The 22,528-nt window shown below is 35.4% G+C and overlaps 1 protein-coding gene across 1 annotated transcript; it reads left to right on the plus strand.

Moving 5' to 3' along the window:
- Positions 1–1,497: 1,497 nt before the first annotated feature.
- Positions 1,498–21,639, plus strand: Ppcs (phosphopantothenoylcysteine synthetase). The gene is made up of 8 exons (XM_089232477.1): positions 1,498–1,758; positions 4,248–4,403; positions 8,331–8,419; positions 10,326–10,465; positions 12,196–12,410; positions 14,132–14,248; positions 15,735–15,800; positions 16,409–21,639. Exons 2-8 carry the CDS (start codon positions 4,260–4,262, stop codon positions 16,574–16,576), a joined length of 939 nt encoding a protein of 312 aa, XP_089088603.1. The 5' UTR covers positions 1,498–1,758; positions 4,248–4,259; the 3' UTR covers positions 16,577–21,639.
- Positions 21,640–22,528: the final 889 nt, after the last annotated feature.

Genomic DNA, 22,528 nt, shown 5'->3' on the forward strand with positions numbered 1-22,528 from the left:
TCCCAACCGTTTGGCTAATGTTTCGCCGAGAATTAACGATACATGTATTGAAGGGCCTTATTTTCCATATCTCTGCTAAAACGAGGTGGTGGAAAAGAGTTTAAAGACAACCGAAAAATCGTCATAACTCCAAAAATTGCAAATGTAAATATATGAAAATTTTAGAGAGATAATCACAAGTGGAATGAGACATTTTCCAATGAAAATGATTTCGATCAAAAATATAGTACACAGTACGGGAACAAACATAATCGTATTGCAGTCATCAAACTACGTATAGCGTGAAAAATGGATACATAAATACAATTACTTATGGCTTATCCGTATCAATGACATCCCGATTGATGAAGATTATAAAGAAAAGTTAATTTTCTTGGTCAAAACAAAATTTCTGTTCATATACTTTTCATATGCTTTTTTTCAGGTTTTGAAAATTTACTATAATTTAAACAATTTTTTCCGGGCAGCGCAGCACTCATTGAAATTACTTTCATTGGAAAATGTTTAGCTCTCTACTTGTAATTAATCACTCCTAAATTTTCATTCATTTACATCCACGGGTTCTCGAAATATGGAGCGTTTTCGGTTGTCTTTAAATAAGCTGACCAAATTTCTTCGAGAGAAATACGGGAAATTTGCCGGGATTCCAAATACGGGAAAATACGAGACATAGCCAATTATCGCCAAAACTAAACAAAGTTGCCAAATATTTGTAAAATTCGGAAACATCACAACGGCGGGAAATGAAGCATTATACTGCACATTACAGTGGATTAAAATAAATTCCACTGAAAAAAAAAAACGTTCACCAAGACAAATGTGGGAGATTAATATTCTTATTTATAGTTGTAATTAACATCCGGGCCGCAACTAGGGAGGAGCAGGCGGTTCTCGTGCCCCGGACGCTAGACCAGAGGGGGCGCAAATTTCCTTCTGAAACCTCTCCTTCAACATTACGATCAAGGGCGTCAAAATCCGGGGCAAGGGCGTCAAAATGCGCCCTTGTCCCGGGTGACCAAGCATCTATAGTTGCGGCCCTGATTATCATACTATAATTTATGAGTTGAAAAATAATTTCAGTCTTTGACTTCAATAAAGAATAAAAATCCAAGTGGGCTTCGTGTAAAAAAACGGGAAAAACCAGGACACTTTTGCCAAAAAGTCGGGACGGCCAGAAAAACAAAAAATACCGGGCGATAATAACACGAAATTTCGCAAATATGAAACATGTGCTGTCACCTAGTAGTAATTTGATAAACTTCAGTGGTTCGTCATTACTATAATAGATGGCAGAGTAGACTCGATAGTGTAAAAGATGAATCACATTCTAAACCATAGTTTTTTTCTATATTAAGGTAAAATTCCAACAAAAAAATGAATTTAAAACTTGAATAAGTAATAATTTTGTCAGTTTTGAAGTATTTTGTAATGTTTTTGTATCATCTTTATATATCGATGAAATAGTTCAGAAATAGTTATCGTAATCGTATGAACGACGTAAACAAACCCCGCTGGAGATGGTAAACAACGTGAGTTGAGCAACTTGTGAACTTGTTATTATTATCATCAGCACTGCATGAGGTTTGAACTTGTAACTGTCATGTCGTAATTGGCCAACACTTCCTGGATGAGAGAAAGAAACTGGTTTTCTTATTCGTACATTTTACGCTTCTTTTTGCCTTATTTTAGAAGAAAATGACTCTACGTAAAAACTCTTGAGGAAGTCGCAGCTGAAATCTCGCGTGTCGGTCGCTCACCGTGAGTTGCATTATTTTACCGTTATTATATTCGCAATCAACCTATACGTCTACGTAATAATATACTGTTGATTATAAATTCTATTTCTCCATGTCTCTAAGTCACTCTTTTGGTCACTCACATGCTTGAAGTCGCTCATCTACCTGGTCCTTCGTTCTCTAGGTCAATAGTTTGGATACTCGCTGACCAGGTCCCTTGCTCTCTAGGTCACTCACATGCCTGCGTGCAGTTTTGATCACTGACATACTTGCAAACTCTCTAGGTCACTCACCGACGTAATCACTTAGGCAGAGGTGGATTTATGAATGTTTCGACAGCTGGCTCCTCCTAACCCAATCATGACTTTCCGCTCTGTTCTCATGCGAGACATAAGTACTTGGTCGAAGAACACCTGGGCCTGTACTGGAAACTTTGCGTGTAGGATGTGTTATGCACCTAACATGAGGTTTGTTTCTGTGTAATGCTTGTTATGTGCAGTGCTGCCTCCTGGCATAAATTTTTCTATGAGTGGAGTAATGATTGAGTGATGAGTGAAAAATTGTACCTTTGTAATCCTGTTGCTCTTTGTAAAGAGACTTTTTAAAAGGGGGGATCAGTTTGCATTCATGCCTCACAGTTGGGAACCATGTCCTCTCTCTTGTCGGGTAAGTGTGCTAGACCACAAAGGCAACAAATCCTCTCTCGTTAGATAAATAGATAGATAGAACCACTCACAACCCCAGACTGATGCAAAGCACCTTACTTCTGTTACCTCAGAAGAGGCAGAGTTGTGTCGGATAATTTAGCAAACATTTTTTGTGGTGGCTCCCCTTGCCCCATGCTCGCATGTTTCGAATTACTCTCGTCGTTCTCCCCATGAAGACAGCCAACTCGATGCAACGTACAAGACATTTGACTGAAAGGGCAGCTGACTGTGGGCAGCTGAACGAATTGACTAGGGAGAAAAATTGCACATGCACCCAGTGGCACATAAGGGCCAGAGACCGCAGCCAGGGATTTCGAAAGAAGTGTGGGAAAGACTTGTGGGCAAGAAAGAAGAAGAAGCTGGCATGTTGAAGTGGGAGAGATTTGAGAATGGTCTAAATACACAATATATACAAAACATATATGCGCAGTGCCTCCACTGTGATGGGAAATGAAGAAATAAAGCCTCCATTCACAGTGTTGGGCAGTTTGTTTCCCTTTCCTTTTACAGAATATGCAGTATAGACACACAAAAAAAACACATTTGCCATCATTGTGAATAATCAAACAGAGCCTCCATTGACAGTGCTCGACATTTGCATTACAAAAATTTCCCCTTTTTTATACTATTGGGAATGCACAAAAACATTACTCTATGAAGGTAGTATTGGGTACAAATATCACCATGAGCTCATACAAATATTCAAAGGTACAAAATTACTATCATATTATAAAAGTGCACCGGGAACAATCAAACACAGCCTCCATTCTCAGTGCTGGGTGGCAGCGATCACATTTGAACTACCCACACATATTTACATAATATATTTATATAATATACGCTATTTGCATAAATTTCCCTTTTTAATTGTTGATACACATAAACATCACTATGTACATCACATATATTCTGAACAAATTCCATAATGAGCTCTCTCTCGTTAGAGCTTGTGTGTGCTGAATGCAACTGTACGTAGTCCTAACTTGGGCTAAAGCCTGTATTGCTCACACTACCATGTTATATGGTTATATCACCTGTGAGTGACAAAAATTCTGCTGCCCTTCTCCCATTCCAGTTTAAGTTTCTTGACCTCTAATTCCTCAAATTTGCCACCCTGGGATTGCTTAGCCCGTGTAAATATCCCTGTGTCTCTAAATTGCTGTTTTGGTTGCTCACGACCTATGCCTTTGCTTTCTAGGTTATTATTTTGGATGCTCACTGACTTGGTCCCTTGCTCTCACTCTGTGGTCACATGCCTGCATACTGATTTGGTCACTGTCATGTGGGAAAACACTCTAGACCACTCTTTTGATCACTGGCATGACTATAAACTATCTAGGCTATCTCATTTGGTCAGTCACAGACGTAACTTGCACAACCCCTCGTTCTCTAGGCAGAGGCTGATTTTTTGCTGGCATTGGTTATACCTCACTTAGTTTTCTCCTCTGTACACCTTTTGCTTGATCACTCACCGACTTGGTCCTTTACTCTCTGTGTCATTAAAACAAGAACGCAAATCAGGTTTTTTTTTTCTTACTTCATTTTCCCATGTGTAAATAATTATATCACTTTTTTTTGTCTTATGTCTGCAAGTTCAGCTACACATTGTCAAAATTTGTTGTCAAAAGCTCGTAAGTAAAAGAGTTAAACCAGAGCATCTTAACAAGATTTTTGGCGTTATTCTGTTAGTATATCGAAACCTTGTTAAAATAAATTGAAATATTCTGAAATAAGCCTGTGTTAGTGATGGGTGGATTATATTCAGATAATAAATTATATTTCATATAAGACTATTGTATTTCAGATTGCAAGAACTATGGCAGAAATGGTATCGGACAAAAACTGGAAGAATTTTGCTTCAGATAATCCTCCTACATTTGACGTGTCTGTAGTTCAGTCAAAGGTGTCAGAGTTCATTGAGCACAATGTGGATCTAGAAAGACCTGTTGTCTTGATTACGGTATGGTCATGCTATTTTGCATTAGAATAGTATATACTACTCAGAATATACATTGATACTTCTTGTCCATCTTCTATTGCTTATAAAGAACAATCCAAGAGAAATGGATCAGTTCTCAAAGATTGTTCAGCAGATTTCGGTTAAAAGAAAACCCTGTATCGATCTTTGAGAATTATGCTTAAGATAATGTGACATAAAAGAGAAAAATAGTGTGGAAAATATTTTTTCTTTCATCTGACCAGTCACTGCACACATTAGAGATATTTTTTCTTCTAGGTGGAATTGCTATCCTCATGTTTTTATTATCATTATTTGTCGCACTGTACTTGAGCGGGAGAAAATTTACACCTGTAACAAGTGAGGGGTAATTTCAGCGAGATCACTCAGCAAAATTATACTTTGGTTTCTGTAAAAGCACTGAAAAATTTGAATTATGTTTGCTTCCCTACGGCTTTGATTATCCTCATTACATATATATACAATTATTGCATAGGTCAGTTAAAATGTTCTGAAGTGATATTGCTCAATTGCCGATTGTGATTAATTGAGAACAAATTGCACCTCGTCTCATTCATATTTTTCTTCGAAAGTAACACCTACATTCGTATGACCATATGCAGTAGATTAACACCTTTATTCATGTGAGCGCAATTTAATATGCAAATTTAAAATTGAGTTCTATCAATCGTGAGACGGAAAAAAGGGGGGGAATTGAAAACAATATTATTCATTATGGTTGCTGCGAAATGATCAATTATTAGAATTATAATTTCGATGGATACGGTTTTCAACTATTTATTTCTTTCCATATTTCTATTAGTGTTATTGAAGTCAATCAGTAACATGAATAGTATCAATTGTGGGGAGCTTTTCGTGTAAGTGCTGTGTATTTCAAGCAAAACTATGTAAGCAAGCTCATTTCCCTTAAAGACATTTATACATTAGCACTCTGATCTTGCAATTTACCATCTCCCCTGCTACGGTTCTAATCTGTTTGTGTCCATTAAAGAAACTGATTCCAGGTGGGTCCAGTCCAGTTATAACAGCTCAAGTATCATTCACAACACTGTACAAATTACTGAACAACTGATTGTGAATGCTTTCATAGCATGATCCATGCATTAATGTATATGCATCTTAACAATAATAATGAAAACTGTTACACATGCTCAAAAAGAAACTCTTTTCATTCTCAGTTGTCCTTTAGTACGTAAGCATATTCAAAGTTTGTTGAACAGTTCTTATACGAAGTGTTAAATATAAATTTTGGGTGTTGTGATTATCAACTTGGCAATAAGGAAAGGGTTATCATGCTGAAAATAAAAACCAGAATACAAGGTTCATTCAAAGAATTGTGTGACTCATTTGAGTGCTTTCATCCTGGCTGTAATAGCCATAGTATCGTGCATATGGCTAAATTTCATACATTTTGCCATCTCTTTTTATAATCCTTTTAGTCCTTATACCATCTAATGTTAAAATAGCAAGCTGCTGTAATGTTTTTAATTGTTAGTTAATTAATAGTTTGCTTTTAATTTAATAGATTCTAAATAGATAAAGAAAAATTGACAAAAATATAAAAACAAGGATTGAAAATTAAAATACTCTGCTAGCTTAGTCAATGATGACCTATTTACATATTAAATATCTAATACTTTTGTATGCTACTTCATTTCACTAACTTAAGCTTAACTTAGTACGTAATATATCAACTGTTATTAAAATAAGAAGGAATTTTCTACTCTCACTTTTGTGATACAATTCATATTGTTTGGTTCCATTAAGAAAAGACATGATAAATTTCATACTTTTCGGGCTGTTATGCCGTGTTCCATTCTTTGCAGCAGACGTTTCATCCACTGCTGCGGTAACATCTTCAGTTCTTTTTTGGACAAGCAAGGAGATGAAACGACCTCCTTGGATGACCGTTGTCCACTGATGCTTTTGCTGGTGATGCGGAAGTGTCAACCTTGTCATTGTGCCGTCGAGAAAGTGACATGTTGATGTTGATGGGATGTGGCAGCTTCTGATTGGATAGCTGGGGATCAGAGTCTTAATATTTGAATGGGAGGGAGGGGTCTGAATTCGGAAGAGTTGATATTCTAACTATCCTGATCTTGATATTTCAGATTGTATGGTGCCATATCTTGCTCAAGTGCAGCCCTTCTTCCTTCCTATTGAAATTATCTTTGCGCTGAACTGATCAGTAGCTGTGTGGTTTAGTCGGGAGTAGAAATGTGTATTGAGATCGTTAAGTACAAATGTGTATTGAGATCGTTAAGTACGAACGTGTATTGAGATAGTTAAGTACAAATATATTTTCAGCATTGAGGAAGAAGGGTTTCACTTGAGCAAGATATGGCACCGTGCAATCCAAAATACGAAGATCGGGATGGTTGGAAAATCAACTCTTCCTAATTCTGACCCCCCAATTCAAATTTAAAGACTACGATCCCCACCCACCCAATCAGAACCTGCCATGTCTCATAAACAAACATGTCACAACGACAAGGTTGATCCTTCTGCGTCTCCAGCAAAAGCATCAGTGGACAATGGTCATCCAAGGGGGTTAGTTTCATCTCCTCACTTGTCCAAAGCAGCACTGAAGATGTCCACCGGAGTAGTGGATGAAGCATCTGCTGTAAAGAATGGAACATTCGGCATAACAGCCTGAAAGGTATGAAATTTATTATTAACTCTGGCCGTGAAAGCCTGCCTTCTGTTTTCAAAAGACGTATGCTTTATTAAAAATAGAGATGTGAGGTGAGAATATTCTCGAGAAATGAGAATATTTTGATGTAAAAATTGGAGAATAATTGTAAGAATTCACCCCCCCCCCCTCCCTTCCAATGACAACTTTTAGTTCTAGGTCATAATGAGAGGTTTTAAAAGTTTTGTTATGAAGATTTTAGAAACCTTTAGATTAAAACCTTAAAAAATAATTTAAAATCAGATAAATTTTCAGAAAAAAGTTCAAAGGAAAGTGCAAAAGTCAAAGTTGATTGCAAAGAAAGCTGTTTTTTCTTTTTTTTTACATTTACATAACATTTCTTTGCAAGTTATGCAATTCAGCCCAACGTTGTTTTCATTTTCTTGCTTTTAAACTTTAGGCTACAAACCTAATATTGTGGACTACAAACTTCAATATTCCCTGTCTTCTTGATGCGAAGAGAGATGGGAGAGTTGTCCTCTCAAAGGACGACTATTATAAATTACCAGAGAATATTCTTATTGTAAAATAATTAGAATTATTCTCAAGTTATTTGTAGAGATTATTTATTATTGAGAATAATGTCTGGAAGGACTACACTATTATAAATAACTGAAGAATATTCTCTGGAAGGGCTATTATTAATAACTTGAGAATAATTCTTATTTTCAATAGGAATATTCCCCAGTAATTTGTAAAAGGTCTCCTTCCCGAGAATATTTTTAAGGCTATTATATATGTTTATCTTATAAAAAATAACAGAAAAATATTCTCATTAAGAAGAATATTCACAAGTTATTTATAATAGTAGTCCTTCCAGAGAATATTCTCGAATACTCTCCTAAAGATTATTCTCTAGAATTTTACATCTCTAATTAAAAACTTGCACAAGCAACTTGCTTGGCGAAAATGGTTTTCATTCATATTTATGTCTAACCCTTTTGTCTAATTGAAAGGAAAACATCTGATTCTAGAGGTAAAAAAAAATAGTTTTAAATGTTTCCACCTTTGTGAAGTAAATTCAGATTTTCAAAACTTCATGAAAGTAAAAAATCAAATTTTGAATTCTTTCAATTTTTGCCACTAGCAAAAAATATGGCAAAATATAATTTTTGCTGGGGTGGTTTTTTCCACTATGGCAAAAACGTGCCAACCCTGATTTAACAGAAATAGCTTGAAATTTAATTTTTTTTTTCCATTCATTATCTTTTTTTTAGTCTGGTGGCACAACAGTTCCGCTTGAGCATAATACTGTGCGTTTCGTGGACAACTTCAGTGCTGGAACTAGAGGTTCTGCTTCTGCAGAGTATCCTTCAATCTATGTGATATATTGTGTAGCTTATTTGTATGATTCAAAGAATATTTTATTTTCTTTTATTGCATTCTATCATCCTCATTAAAATTTGTCATATAATTCCAACATTTTTACATTGTTGTTTGTATTTAATGATCTGTTTAGAGTTTATCCTTTCATGAACTTCTCTCACAATTGAGTCTGGACATTTATTTTGGCTTGTCTGTGCAATGAGGCCAGGAATGTGTAAAAAATATATATATATCTTACTGATATACACTGTCATGCTATTCTCATTGAACATTTTCCCCTGGCAATGCATATGTTTACTAATACAGTGACGCTTCCCATGATGGTCACCTCCTAACAATGGTAACCTCTGAACAATTGCCACATTTTCTTACAGTAGAACATTGGATTAACATCAACATTAATTACCGAGCAAGGGTTTCCAGATGCCTACTTTTTGACATGAAAAATTATGCATGTCATGAGAAAAAAATCGTTCCCAATATTCTTTCTGAAAGCATTTTTCTTCTTTGAAACCTACATTTCATTTCTTGCACCGCCCAGGCTCTATCGACCATTGTCAATTTTAGCCATTGCCCGGATGGGGGGGCTGGGCAATGTCAGGTGCTTTATTATGCATATAAAATATAAAATACATGAATATTGAATATAAAAACACATTATTAAAAAAAAAAAGTATATACAGATTTAAATATTTCTATTATACAATATACAATTTATTCCGATGAGCTCTTCTGATGTCCCTTCCAGCTTTATTGAGCCCGAGCCCCCTGTTCCTCTCTGTGGCCAAACGCCAGGTCCTGAAATGTTTTCCCCCACTGGCTTGTTGGCTTGGGTGAGCCCTCCGCCATGTCCAGGCCAGTTCCTGGACCACGCGTCTTCCCTCGTTGGCTTGTTGGCTCGGGTGAGCTCTCCGCTGTGGCCAGGCCAGGTCCTGGACCACGTCTTCCCTCGTTGGCTTGTTGGCCAGTGTGAGCCCTTCGTGTCACATTGGTCCGACCAGGTGCCAGGTCCTTTCAGCATGAGGGGAGGGGGTTGTTCGATTATTCAAAAGCTCCTCCGCTTTTGGTTGGGTGCTTCACAGTTTAAACACTGATCATTGGGACTTTGTTTCTTGGTTACTCTTTCACTGGATCATTCTATTTGAAGTCAGAGTCAGATTCTTCCCATATTTCGACCGCTTCTTCTCTCTCCGATTGCTCTCCCTCTGTGTCGTCTTCTTCGTCTTCTAATTCTTCTATTTCCTGGGAGAGCACCCTATTGATGCTGTCTTCAGCTTCTGCCCTTGCTCTCAGTCTTTTGCTCCTCCTCAGTTGTTGCATTTCATGTGGAGTGAAACACAATGAAACCTACACTTTGAAAGCAACGCTTTGAAACCTACAATCATGAAAATATATATGGATTCATCTTTACATCACAAAGCCAGCTTGAGGGATGATTTTCACCTGTGAGAGATATCTTTATGTGGCCCATCCATTGTATAAGATGCGTCAGTAAAAATTACTACAGAAACTCTCAGCCTGATGAAATTCATCAAAATATAATGTTTTTTTCTATAAATCCCTCTATCAAATGCATTCATAGTCTGAATTTCACAGGCAAAACATGTGTTTCTAACGTTATCTACAGTTATTTTTGTTCTTACCGCTGATTTAGTACCCTCCTTATAGTGGCTGCATGGGTTGCAGAGCCCTTAATTTAAGTCACCCCTGCAAAATGTTGTGCATGCCCCTGAGGGTTCATAAGTAATTGCTAATGGTCTACGAAACAGCTTCCAACTCATTAATAATATGGATTGTTACAATTTTACACAAAGTCAAAAATTTTAATTTTTTTCCAAGTATTGCTAAGTTAGCATGTTATTGCGTTTTCCTTATCAATTTGCAAGACATTTTTTGAAGTTGGGATATGCTGTTATATTTATGCATAGGAAGAAATCAATGGAACCTTTTGTGCGTCATTTGGATGGATATTCTTTGCTGAGGGGGTTCAACATAATCGGTGAAGATGAAAATCAGAAGATTCAAGGTTGAAATAGAATAGGTTTTGATTTTATTTTGAAAAATTTCATATGAAATATGATTTATTTATACATACAGGGTGATTTCATGGGACAAACTTTAAGAGGTGAGATATAAGACACCTAAACAAGCATTCTTGGTCATAGAGAATGCATAGTTGAATCCCAATAGCAAACACGGTAGAGGGTGTTTTTAGTCACTACTTTTAGGCAACAGCATTTCTCTGGAAAAAAAATCATACTTTCCTATGTATTTGCCACAATATGTGTTATCAACCACTCGAGGATGCAGGCGGTTGTAATGTGGTAGGCCTCCTCATGGTGTAACCTTGATTATGCAAAATTTACCACAGGACGTTATACTGCTTATCATTGTTTGGCACAGCATAACCTTGATGGTTTTCACATTAATGAAAACCAAACTCAAATTTTAATCTGAATGTGCATATACACCCTGTCGGGTTCGTTTTCGATGACTGATTGCCATAATCATAAGCACTGCCACTTTTATATACTTTATATATCTTGGTTTAATCATAATTTTCAACAACAAACATTATACTATTAACACATCCTCCTCACTTACAGCGAGCCTTTGAAACTACCTCCTGAGTCCACAGGAGCCACTCTCTAACTACTGAAAACACACCAAGATTCTTTACTCTTCTCCGGTGTGGGCCCTTGTTCCCCCAACCACGCTTTCTAATCCCATCATGCCTCTTCCCGACGGAGGAAAACCTTACACACCCATAAAAACTAAACTTTTTTAAACCAAAGTATGGTTTTTATTTGCACGTGGACCGTAAAGGTCATTCTGTGCCAAACAATGACAAGCCAGGCACGGATCCAGAGAAAGTGTTGGAAGGTGATTTATTGTGTGTAAGGTTCATTTGGTTGCACTGTAAAATATGGTATGTTAGAATTTTTTCCCATATTATTCAGTTATTGGGAGGAGTGATTTCCCCCCATTGTCCCACTTCGGATCCTTGCTTTGATAAGCAATACAATGTCTTGTGGTACATTTTTCTTTACCCAGGTAGCACCATAAGGAAGCTTATTACATTACAATCCCCTGCATCCTCGAATTATTGATAGCAAATATTGCAGCAAATATGTCAAAAAATATTATATCTGCCTTTGGTGAAGTGTTGTGCACTCATTAAAAAACCTTATACCGCCTTTGCTATATTGCAATTCGACCACACATTCCATGACCAAAAATGCTTGTTTAGGTGTCTTATAGTCCTCATAAAGTCTGTCCCATTAATTTAGAATTAACCTGTATTTTTAAAGAGAATTAGTTATAATACTTATATATATTAAAAATGTCTAATATTTTCTATTTTCTTGCTCTCGTTTGATCTATACTTCCATTATCAATATATGCAGCTCACATGAGAGTTCAATCGACTTATATCCATGAAAGTATGAAAACTGTTATAACACCATCAGGGTTGGAGCTAGAAGTGAGCAACTGCCTGTTGGCGAATTTTAGGAGGGGAAAAATACAGTTATATAAAATCATTGAATTTTACATTGGTGGGTGGGGGGGGGGGGAGATTTAGTTTTTTGGGCACATTTACTATGGAAAGTAACAAATATAACAAACAAAAATAAAAAATTCATAGTCAAAGCATTGAAACAAGAAGTTGAGTTTTGAAAAAGGTTTGAGGTATGCAAATTTTTTAGGATATGCCTATGTTTGAGACTAATTTTTTTTTTATTGTATCATTTTCAGTATCACCAGATGTTGCTTCAAAGTTAATACCTATTGTTAAGCAGTATAAGGAAGTCTCAGAGTCCAGACGTTTGCTTCATGTCCCATTTACAACAGTTTCCGAATACCTCCACTTACTGCACATTGTATCTTGTGCCTTGAAGAGAATAGGATCCAGGGCTCTGCTGTATCTTGCAGCAGCTGTTTCGGATTTCTATATCCCATCATGCGAGATGGTAAACATGCTGTCACAAATTTTCAATCTTTCATATTATACAGTTATTGGAATTGACTTTTTGCTTGAGATCAATGCAAAATCTATTAATTATTCAATACATTAAAACCTTTGTATAAAGATACTGTCTATAACGGTAAACCTGCTGAAACCAAAAACATGATATATTCTTTGGTCCCGGTGGAATTCCTGTTTAATAGGAAATAGTGCAAATGCTCAAACTGTCTACATCGATAACCAGTCTATAACAGTATTTTTTCTCTAAGTACCTACAGTATCATTATAGACAGGTTTCACTGCAGTATGCAAAAGGCAGAATGGCAGTTTGTGATTCAAAAAGAGCTTGACATATGCTATGAGTACTATATGGACATCAAATTTGTCTGAATGATTTTAGTTTTTCAAGTAAATGTAAAAAATATGTAAAATTTAATGAAAAATTTTTATTTTTGCTGGGGGAAACTTTCACTTCTTCACTGTCTGGAGTACCACTGTACATGCCGACGACTACTCACTTAATGTGATGGGGTTTTTTTTTAACAACTTGGTTATTAGACACACCAATGTCTTTTTCACATTGAATACTACAGTTGTGAAATCTGAAATGAACAGCTTCACAATTGGATCGGAAAAGAATTTTAAGAAGATGAGATTTTCTGAAGAGATAGAGGGAGAGACCTTTTAATTTTACACCATGTTAACAACACAAGCAGGTTTGTAGGTCTCCCAGTATTTGATGTGGTTAGCTCTTTCCTGTTTATCATACATTGCAGTAGGAAAATATAATCTCTTAGAGTGTCCAGACCGTTCAGTGTTTGATGCTAAGTGTCTGACAAAGAAAGAAAATAGGAATGAAAACATTCAAATCTAGGCTGTCATTTTGTAATGTGTTTTTTTGTTTTCCTTTATCATTTATCCAAAACGAAATTTCTCAAAAGATCTCTGAAAGAGAAATAGAGGCATGTGAGGAAAGTGTTTGTAAAGTGAATATAAATTAATCATGCACTAAAGACAGTAATTCTGATAATCATTGTGCAAAAATTCAGCTCACAGCACTGCTTTGTTATGCGAGTATGAGCATCCATGTGAACTAAAATGTTTGTTAGCCAAGGTAAAAATATCACAAAAAATCAGTAGCTGAGAAATTTGTAAGCAGAGGTATCACACACACGCGCACGGTCTTTGTATCCATGCTTTGTTACACAAATTACTACTGATTTTTCTAAAATCATTCCACACAAGCAGTTTCATCTTTCCAGTCTAGATCTGCAAACTTGTATTTTAACATTCTTGTGCATTCATGGTATAGTTGTCTGTTTTTGGCAGATATTATCCGGTTAACTCCACTTCAAGAAAATGTTTCTCTGCCCTGAGGAATTTTCCTCTATCCACATCTCTTAGTAATAATTTGATATCTGTGCTCATTCAATTATTAATCAGTTTTCAGTGAATGGAAATATTATACAAGTTCATCTTCATGTTATTACAGTTATATCTGTCATACATTTCTGGAAATATCTCAAGCATATTTCTCACCTCAAATGAAATTACTATTTTCTCCTATCTGCTCAATGTTATTCATTGATGTATCTTTGAAATATTATAACAAAAATAGCAAATGTTTTCCTCGATAATCTCATTCATAATCATTTCTGTAAGTCCTTAAATTTTCAAGTGAAACTGGTTGTTTTAAAATGCCCAAATTTTATTATTCTCAATCAGGCTACACATAAAATTTCATCGACGGAGCCATTGGAGTTGCGCTTGCAGATAGTGCCTAAACTTTTGCATCCTCTTGTGAGATATTGGGCTCCAGATGCCTTTGTAGTATCCTTCAAGGTATGCTTTTGTAATAGTTTATACAATTGACACTCTTTGTAATGTCCACGTTGTTGTGCCAGACCCTTGGAAGAATATATATGTATAAAATTATTAAGATCTAACCCAGGTTTTCCTTGTGGTCCAATACACATTTAAATACCAAATGATCAGTCGCAAAAACAAATCATGTTGACATTAATTTTCAATAATATTTATTAAAAAAATAATAACAGAAAAAACTGCAAAAACAGATTATATTAAACAAACAAATCAAATACTGTAATTAACAAAACAATTATGATACCAAAATTGCATATTACATAGACAGAAAACTATGTGTTCAATTATAATATTTTTAAATTTGATGTTAGAATAAATCATTTACATTGAAACTCTCTTTTCATGTTTAATTTCACCATGTCCCCCCCTCCCTTGATAATTCTTCCCTTAATTTGAGTTTTTAGTTAAATCTCCATAATTTTAAATTGTGATGAGATTTTCTTTCTTACCTCATGACCATTGTGATCCGCCAACACCATTGATGATCATCATCATCGATTTATCCCCCCCATGATCTACAATGCCTTGGCCATGCATAGGGGTAATACATTTTTTTTTTCTGTGAGTGGTTTGTACAAAAAGAAAAGAAGAAAAAAAACTAAAAGAAAAGGGGAAAAAAAGAAGGGTCATTAATGGCAAATATTCTCAAGGGAGGGATGCACAAGTAGATGACATAAAACAATAAAACTTAATTTGCTTTCAGATGGTTAGATCCTTCACATTGGTCAAGGGATAGATTGTTATTATAGGAGAAGAAGAATACAGAGAGTAGGGTATATTACCCAATCTTCAAAGGGACTGTTTAATTTAAGTGGCCATAAAATAAGTAGTGTTGAATGAATGATGGAAGAAATAGAAGTAATATGCATGTTTTGTGCTTGTAAAAGGCAAAAGAAAGGCTCAACTTTTCCCTCTTTATTACTATTATTAGAATGGACAGGGCGAACCCCCCCCCCCCCCACATCGAATGATTGGAATAGTTATGGAGGCTATAACAATGCTCTATAGTGACTGACTGTTCTGTTACAATAACTTCACCAAACATCAACTCTAGCCATATCGCAATGTGGCCGCCTCAAGCTTGTTAGGAAAATATCTTATCTATATTTCCCCTGGTTTGAACCTGGAACATTGACTGCAACTTTCACAGTGGTAGACAAGCATCTTACCACCATGCCACTCAGGCAACATGTTACAGTGACTGGTATGAAAAGTCCCAAATATTTCCATGTAATGATCATCTTAAATGTTCTCCTTTGGATACAATGACCATTTATTATAATGTCCATTTTTGAAGAAACTTTGTAACCAGACTGTATTATAACATTGCTTTCAAAATCCGTTTCTGATATCTAAACAGAATTTCAAAATCAATTTACTGTTAGTAGTGGCTATTCTGAATGTTGAGTTTTGTTTGATTTCTTCTTATTTTTCTATTCTTCAGTTGGAAACTGATGAGAATCTATTACTGGAAAAAGCAAGGCAAGCATTGGATAAATATGGGCACAAGGTTTGTGTTTTCATGTTAAATGTTTCTTTTACCCTTTAAGAGGTTTTTAAAATGATTCGCTTTATAACTGCCACAGTGGAAATCGCTGAAATATCTCCAAAATGGCATAAATTTTTTCAAGAAAAATACATATTTCTTCAATTTTGTGCAGCTGATAAGTGCTCTTCTCTCCCCCTCCAACACTGAGAACAATAATAGAAAAACTAGGAAGAGAAATACCCTATCTTTTTTCTGTTACTTATTCTGTATCCATATCCCTATGCTAACTTGAAGGGAAAGGAAAAACAGTCTCTCCTTGTGTTATCAAACTTTCATCAAAAGCTGACTCCACCCACTGGCAGTTGATCTCACTGGTTTTGGGTGCTGAGGGGGGGGGGGGGGGGAGGTAATGGAAAACATGTTTGTGAAAACAAAGCCCTCTGTACAAGTCTAGCTGGTCTCAGCATTGCCAAAATGATAGGGTTTTAAGGATGCAAGATATTTTGTCATTGCCAGTGTAAAGGTTAAGACAGATTTTCTTCCTAAGATATCTCATTGCTGCTTAGCTTTTGCTTTTAAAGCAGTGAGTTATTTTTAATATCACTGTTTTTTTGTTTTTTTATTTCCAGATTGTTATTGCTAATTTGTTAGAAACTATCCGTACAAAAGTGGTTCTAGTCACAAAAGATGCAACCAGTACCATACAAATTACTGATGAAGACCAGCAGATGGGAAAGGAAATCGAAGAGGAGATTGTTGAGGAATTAATAAATTTGCATCAAGGTCTTATGTTATAATTACTGTTCCAATCAACATCAATTACAGTGGAACCATATAATGAACACTTCTCATTAGCAATCACCTTTCGTTAATGGAAACTTTTTCTGAGTTACATTGACAGACCTCAACGTATTTTACTATCCACTTTTATTTGTTAGCAGATAAATTTTTTTGCCCTATGAGTGTCCGTTATTGAGAGGCTCCACTGTATATTGTTTATAAACATATCAAAATAAGCACTACTTTTGTTATTATCATAATATATTGGTTAGATTCCTTTTGTAAGTTTATTAAATATTATTTATACACACTGTATATAATGTTTTAGAAACATTTATTTTTTGTCATCATATTTAAAAATGAATTCATACCTTATAACACCGTTTCTCAACCTTTCCCAGAAACAGTAAAATGTCTGAAACAATTCGGCAGAGTGCTACTTATTACAATATGAGGTCAAATTTTTATTTGAGCCTATTTCAACATTATTAAACGTTTGCATAAAATTAAATAACTGTCATTTGATTTCAAATTAATTTTAAAGGCTGCCTGCAGACCACCTGTCTCGACTTTGCAGACAAGAAGTTGAAGAAACTGAGTTATGAAATATGAGAGATTTCTAAGAATGATATATATTTAGTTATTGCTATAGTATAGTAATGCATTGTCATCGCTCATTTCTGATTTGAGAAGGGAAATGATGACATGTCAAAAATGCTCAGTTAGCCAGTGTAGTGATAAATTTGAAAAACAGAATATAAGGTCCGAATTTATTGTGCTGTAGCCTAGAGAAAAAAAATAAGAGAGGAATTGTTAAAATTAACTGTTTTGAAAGTTAGTTTGATGAAATTAGTTATTATCAATCTTTGATGTTATTGCTGCAGTGTGTTAATGTGATTTTTATCTACTTAAGAAGCATCAGAGGTCACCATTTCATCTGTCCCTCATTGATGATTTGCTGGCAACTCGTCAATTAGGAGAGATATATTGAGATAGATTGACAAAATATACACTAGAGTCTCGATAATCTGAGGTGAACATAGCCAATTCAACCTCAAATTACTGAAAACAGGGATTATTCAAAAAACAATAGAAATACACTTTCAGAAGGTGAATCACTTTATAAGGGAGGGTAACAGAGGCTTTTATGTTTTTGAGACCCAATATGAATGTGCTTTGTTTTAATTGTCTGTAAATTGAAGAAAAGTGAATATGTGAATTGTGAAACGAAACATTTTTTTGTGTTGTTGAGAATTAGAAACTGATATAATTTTATTTTACTATAATTTTACTATTCCTACCAATAATTTTTTCGTTATACCAATACCATATAAATTTACATTATAGGGGTCCACTGAAAACCCTGGCTTAGGATCCCCTGGCCCATGCCTCTTAAAGTTGGAACTACCCGCAGTTGTTGAAAGAATCAAATAAAATGAAATACAGCGCCTTCTTGACGAAAAACCGTAAAAATAGAGTTAGTTTTTTTTCTCAGCCCAATATATCAATGAAACAGATATTTTCTGGTTCTTATGCCAACTTGAACTCTGGAAAAAAAAGTCATCTGGTCTCCACCGGGATACAAACCCAGGCCCTCTTGCGTTCCGGACAAGCATGCTACCATCTACACTACTACTTCACCAAACACTAACTCTGGCCATATCGCTACATTGCAGTTTACTGCCATTAAATGAGCTGGGTTGGAAATTAAGGCGGTCTCTATTGGTGGTCGCCTCAAGTTCTTTAGGGGAAAATATCTTATCTCGGGTTTGAACCTACGACAGTCACAGCAACCTTCACAGTGGTAGACAAGCATCTTACCACCACACCACTCTGGAATGTACACCACTGGAGACACGACCTTGCTTTCCTTATTTCACGCACTGTGTTGTGAGACACTGAAGTAGAGGCATTAATAGCCTCTCTTAACTTAAGCAAGTGGCTCCCAGGTGGGATGGTAGAGATGGAGACAGACAGCTTTTTCCTCAGCCCAATATAACAAGAAAACCAGAAAAAATATATTTTCTGGTTTTTATGCTAGAATGTGAGAGGGCCTAGGTCCGGATGGAGACCAGATGACTTTCAAAGTTCACTGCGGCATAAAAAGCAGAAAATATGTTTCCTTGAGAAAAAGAAAGATTTCAGAAGGAATTTTGAATAATTCAAGCACCTCGGATCATCCAGAATCTCGAACTTTCAAGACTATTATATTTATCATTCATTCGAACTGGTTTTTTCCACTGTACCCAGAACTAACAAAATTTTTAGTTTGTTTTATATCTCAAGTAAAATACAAAAAAATTATCAGCAAAAAGGAGGAATAATTTTCCATTAATGATTATCAGGATAAATATAAAAATTATTTTATTATAAACTCTCGCATCAATTGTAAAACTTGTTCACTCTATGAGAACCCCTTAAAAAATTACCCCATATAAATTAAATGGAATTTATGATTGAAATTCTTAGTTTTTGCCACTTGTGAAGTGCAGAATTGTTAGTAGACGATTATTTTAGCATATAAAACTAGGGATGGTCTGATTAATCGGGTCTGTTAATTGATCAATTGTTAATCGCAGTTAAAAATTTTAGTTGAATTTATCAGCTTGATCAATCTGATTAAAGTTTTATTTTGACAGGGTGCCCCACAACTTCTACTTAAACTGTAAAAACTTGGCTTATGTGTTCAACTGCTTAAATGGGTGGAAGCCTTCCTTACCAATCGCAGTTATTTTGTTTCCTTCAAGAGTCAGAACTCCCCATTTCTCCAAGTTAAGTCTGGCACACCCCAGGGTTTGGTCCTCTCACCATTATTATTTTTGATTTATATAAACGGTCTTCCTAATTCCATCAATTGCCATATCAGACTCTTTGCAGATGATTGCGTCATCTACCAAACAGTGCACAATGACTCCGACCAAGCATCTATCCAAAATAACCAACATTGTATCAAATGGTGCTCGTCCTGGCAATTACTCCTTAATTCTTCAAAAAAAGTTATTCGCAAAAGACTTGCCCTGAATTCTTACTCTATCAATAACTCTTCAATCACAGAAGTTTCTAATTTTAAATATCTGGGTGTAATTATTTCTGCTGACCTCTGTTGGAATCTCCATGTTGATTATGTCTTTCATAAGTGTCTCCAAAAATTTTTTTGTCTTTGTCGAAACCTCAAAAACTCCACCCATCACCTCAGACATCTCTGATTCCAAACCTACTTCCTTCATGTACTCCCATATGCCTGTGAAATCTGGGACCCCCCATATTCTCTCAAACATAGACAAATTAGAATTTATTCAAAATAAATCTGCCCTCTTCATTCTTAACTGTTGGTCATCCTCCGCCTCCGTCACTGAACTCATGCGCCAACTCAATATGCAACCACTTTTCACCCGTAAATATATCTCTCTACTAACTTTTCTTTTCAAAATCCTTCATGGCCATTATCATGTAGACACTTCCAATTTCCTAACTCAGCTTCATACTTTTCAAAAAGAATCAACCATTCTAAAAAATTGAAACCCATCTACAGATTGTCTAAAATAGTTTCTTTGCTCGAACAATAACAGATTGAAATTATTGATTGTACAACAGTTTCTGATTTCCTTTGTAACATCAATCGTCTCTGTCAAACTTCACCACCACATTCCCTTGTATAGGCCTTGGCCAAGCAATATTGTATAAATAAATAAATGTATAAACTTCAAGTAAAAAGTTAGTAATTTGATTTGATTTTTATTTAACAAAACTGGTTAAATGTCCTTATATTATTCTACCAGTAATATAACATTTTCGATAAGTATAAATATTTGGAAACATTTGAGAATCAATATTTTGATCAAATTTTTTGGCATTGGGAAATACAAGTCTACTCAATGAAAAATTGTGATAATTTCAGTTTCAAATTGAGTTTGAGGGGAGCTTTAAAAGGCACAAGCCAAAATTTATTGTCTCCACTATGAACAGTCGTAGTTTGTATTCTTGGAATTATCAATACCTCTCCTTGCAAAACACTATTTGGGAAGAGTTTGAAGGAGAAAAAGTAACAGTATAATGAAAAGTAGTTTCGAAATCAGTGACTAACCTAAAATAATTGATTTAAAAAAAACCCACAAGATGCAAATGAATAAATTCCAGGTTTTAACAAAATATGTTCAACATACGAGTATTAAATTGCTTCAAGAGGCAGCCTTAATTTCTTATTCTACTTCTCAAAGTGGGCAATATCGCCCCGTAGGCGGAGATAGACTTGGAAGTTCGGGGGCGGCCAGATGATGGTGATGTCGATTCATCTATACATATATGCATTAGATCTGTTGACTTCACCTTTGATGCTGCCCCCCCCCCTCCGTATCTCCTCCCATGTGTTGCCCCCTTGTGGGCGATGGAATTACCCGGGGAGCGAGTATAACAGGATCCTATGGGCTCACTTGAGTCGGGGCGATGGGAGAAAAAAATTTCTGAAGAAAGGGACAATGGAACAAAAAGTTTGGGAAACTGGTCCTTTATTGCTATACTTATTTACATCTAGCAAATAGGTGGGTGAAATGGATAAATTGCATTTTTATAGCATTAATTAATATTATATAGTTACGAAAAATATTTGATTAAACATTTTAGGTTAACCAGTTCAAAATTTTAATCGATTCCCAGCCCTACACGAAACTCAAGAAATCGAACCACCAATGTTTTGCTGAATTTTCTTTCTTTTTAGAATTGATCAGATTTTTTGGTCGTGATAAAGGAATGCATAGTTTTTGTTAATTGCCATTTTTTTTATTCGAAGCATATAAAAATTTCGATATTTCCCTTAATATTCAGTTTTTTAGATCATTCTTTAATCACAGCAAAATTTTTCTCCTTCTGCTGACAATTTTTCAAAGGCTGTATTTACTTGAATTTTAAAATCAACCACGTAATTTATACTCTTTTCAGACATTTTTGATGAAGCAACCCGTATATGTATGAATATCTTGTTTGGCAGACTCTGTGTCTTTAGTCTCACTTAAATGCAATGGAATGTGAATGCTATATTTTGTGAAATTTTTTGTTGGGAAATAAAAATTATAATGCTTTTTAATTTGTTTTTCTGAATTGTTTATGTCCATACATTTCCCCCATTCAACTGAAGGTAGAATGAAAGTTTCGGCTGTAGTAGTTGATCTAGTATCGATCCAGAAAAAAATAAATTTAAAGATATTTTGAATGATGCAAAGTTCAATCTGAATCAGGGCCATCCATACCAGACGCGGCTCGAGAAGCGTCTTGATAATTTCGAGGACCCTTAGCTTTGAATTTTCTATATTCTGGGGGGGGGGGGGGGGGGGGGGAATCGAAAATTCCGGAAATTAAAATAATGCGGATTCGGAATAATTGCAATGATTAAATGAAATAATTCCAGCACCGATGAATATTCAGAATAAATGGGAGAAATAATTCCAGCGTCTATCATAATTCAGAATTACTGCAAGAATGCTTTTGTAATTTATGAAAATCCAGAATAAACTCAAGAAGCAATTGCAGAAATTTATCAAAATTCAAAATAAATGCAAGAAATTATTCCAGAAATTTATGAAAACTCAGAATTTTAATAATGATGAAGTTTCAGAAAATTCCAGAATTTACGAAAGGAATTATTATTAGTGTAAGTGCGGGGTTCTTCCAAAACGCCGAGCCCGCGGTGCAACCACACCTCTGTCGCACACACTCTCCCCTAAGGGCGACTCTGATTTGAATGCATTGTTTCCTCTCCAACAACCGAATGGATGATGTTCGAATATCATGTTTGGATTCAGTTCTCGACCCTGGCTCATCAGAAATGTTAATATGATTTCATAAAGCATATGTAATGCTGAATCATCTAAAACTTCTAAGATCTCAGATTTTAAGAAGGTGAAAAGAATGGGTCAGACAATGAAGAAAGTGAAACTGTGTAAGCATTATAATATACGCTAGGAACATTCAACTAA

Source organism: Pholcus phalangioides, unplaced genomic scaffold (genome assembly GCF_987345545.1).
Source record: "Pholcus phalangioides strain wild (caught in Gottingen) unplaced genomic scaffold, Ppha-v1.0 ptg000006l_1, whole genome shotgun sequence".
Classification (NCBI taxonomy): Eukaryota; Metazoa; Arthropoda; class Arachnida; order Araneae; family Pholcidae; genus Pholcus; species Pholcus phalangioides.

Excerpts from the sequence above, each read along its gene's own strand:
- Ppcs (XM_089232477.1), top strand. The coding sequence starts at position 4,260 with ATGGCAGAAATGGTATCGGACAAAAACTGGAAGAATTTTGCTTCAGAT. Across the intron at positions 4,404-8,330 it reads GACCTGTTGTCTTGATTACG|TCTGGTGGCACAACAGTTCC; the intron begins GTATGGTCATGC and ends TCTTTTTTTTAG. Across the intron at positions 12,411-14,131 it reads ATATCCCATCATGCGAGATG|GCTACACATAAAATTTCATC; the intron begins GTAAACATGCTG and ends ATTCTCAATCAG.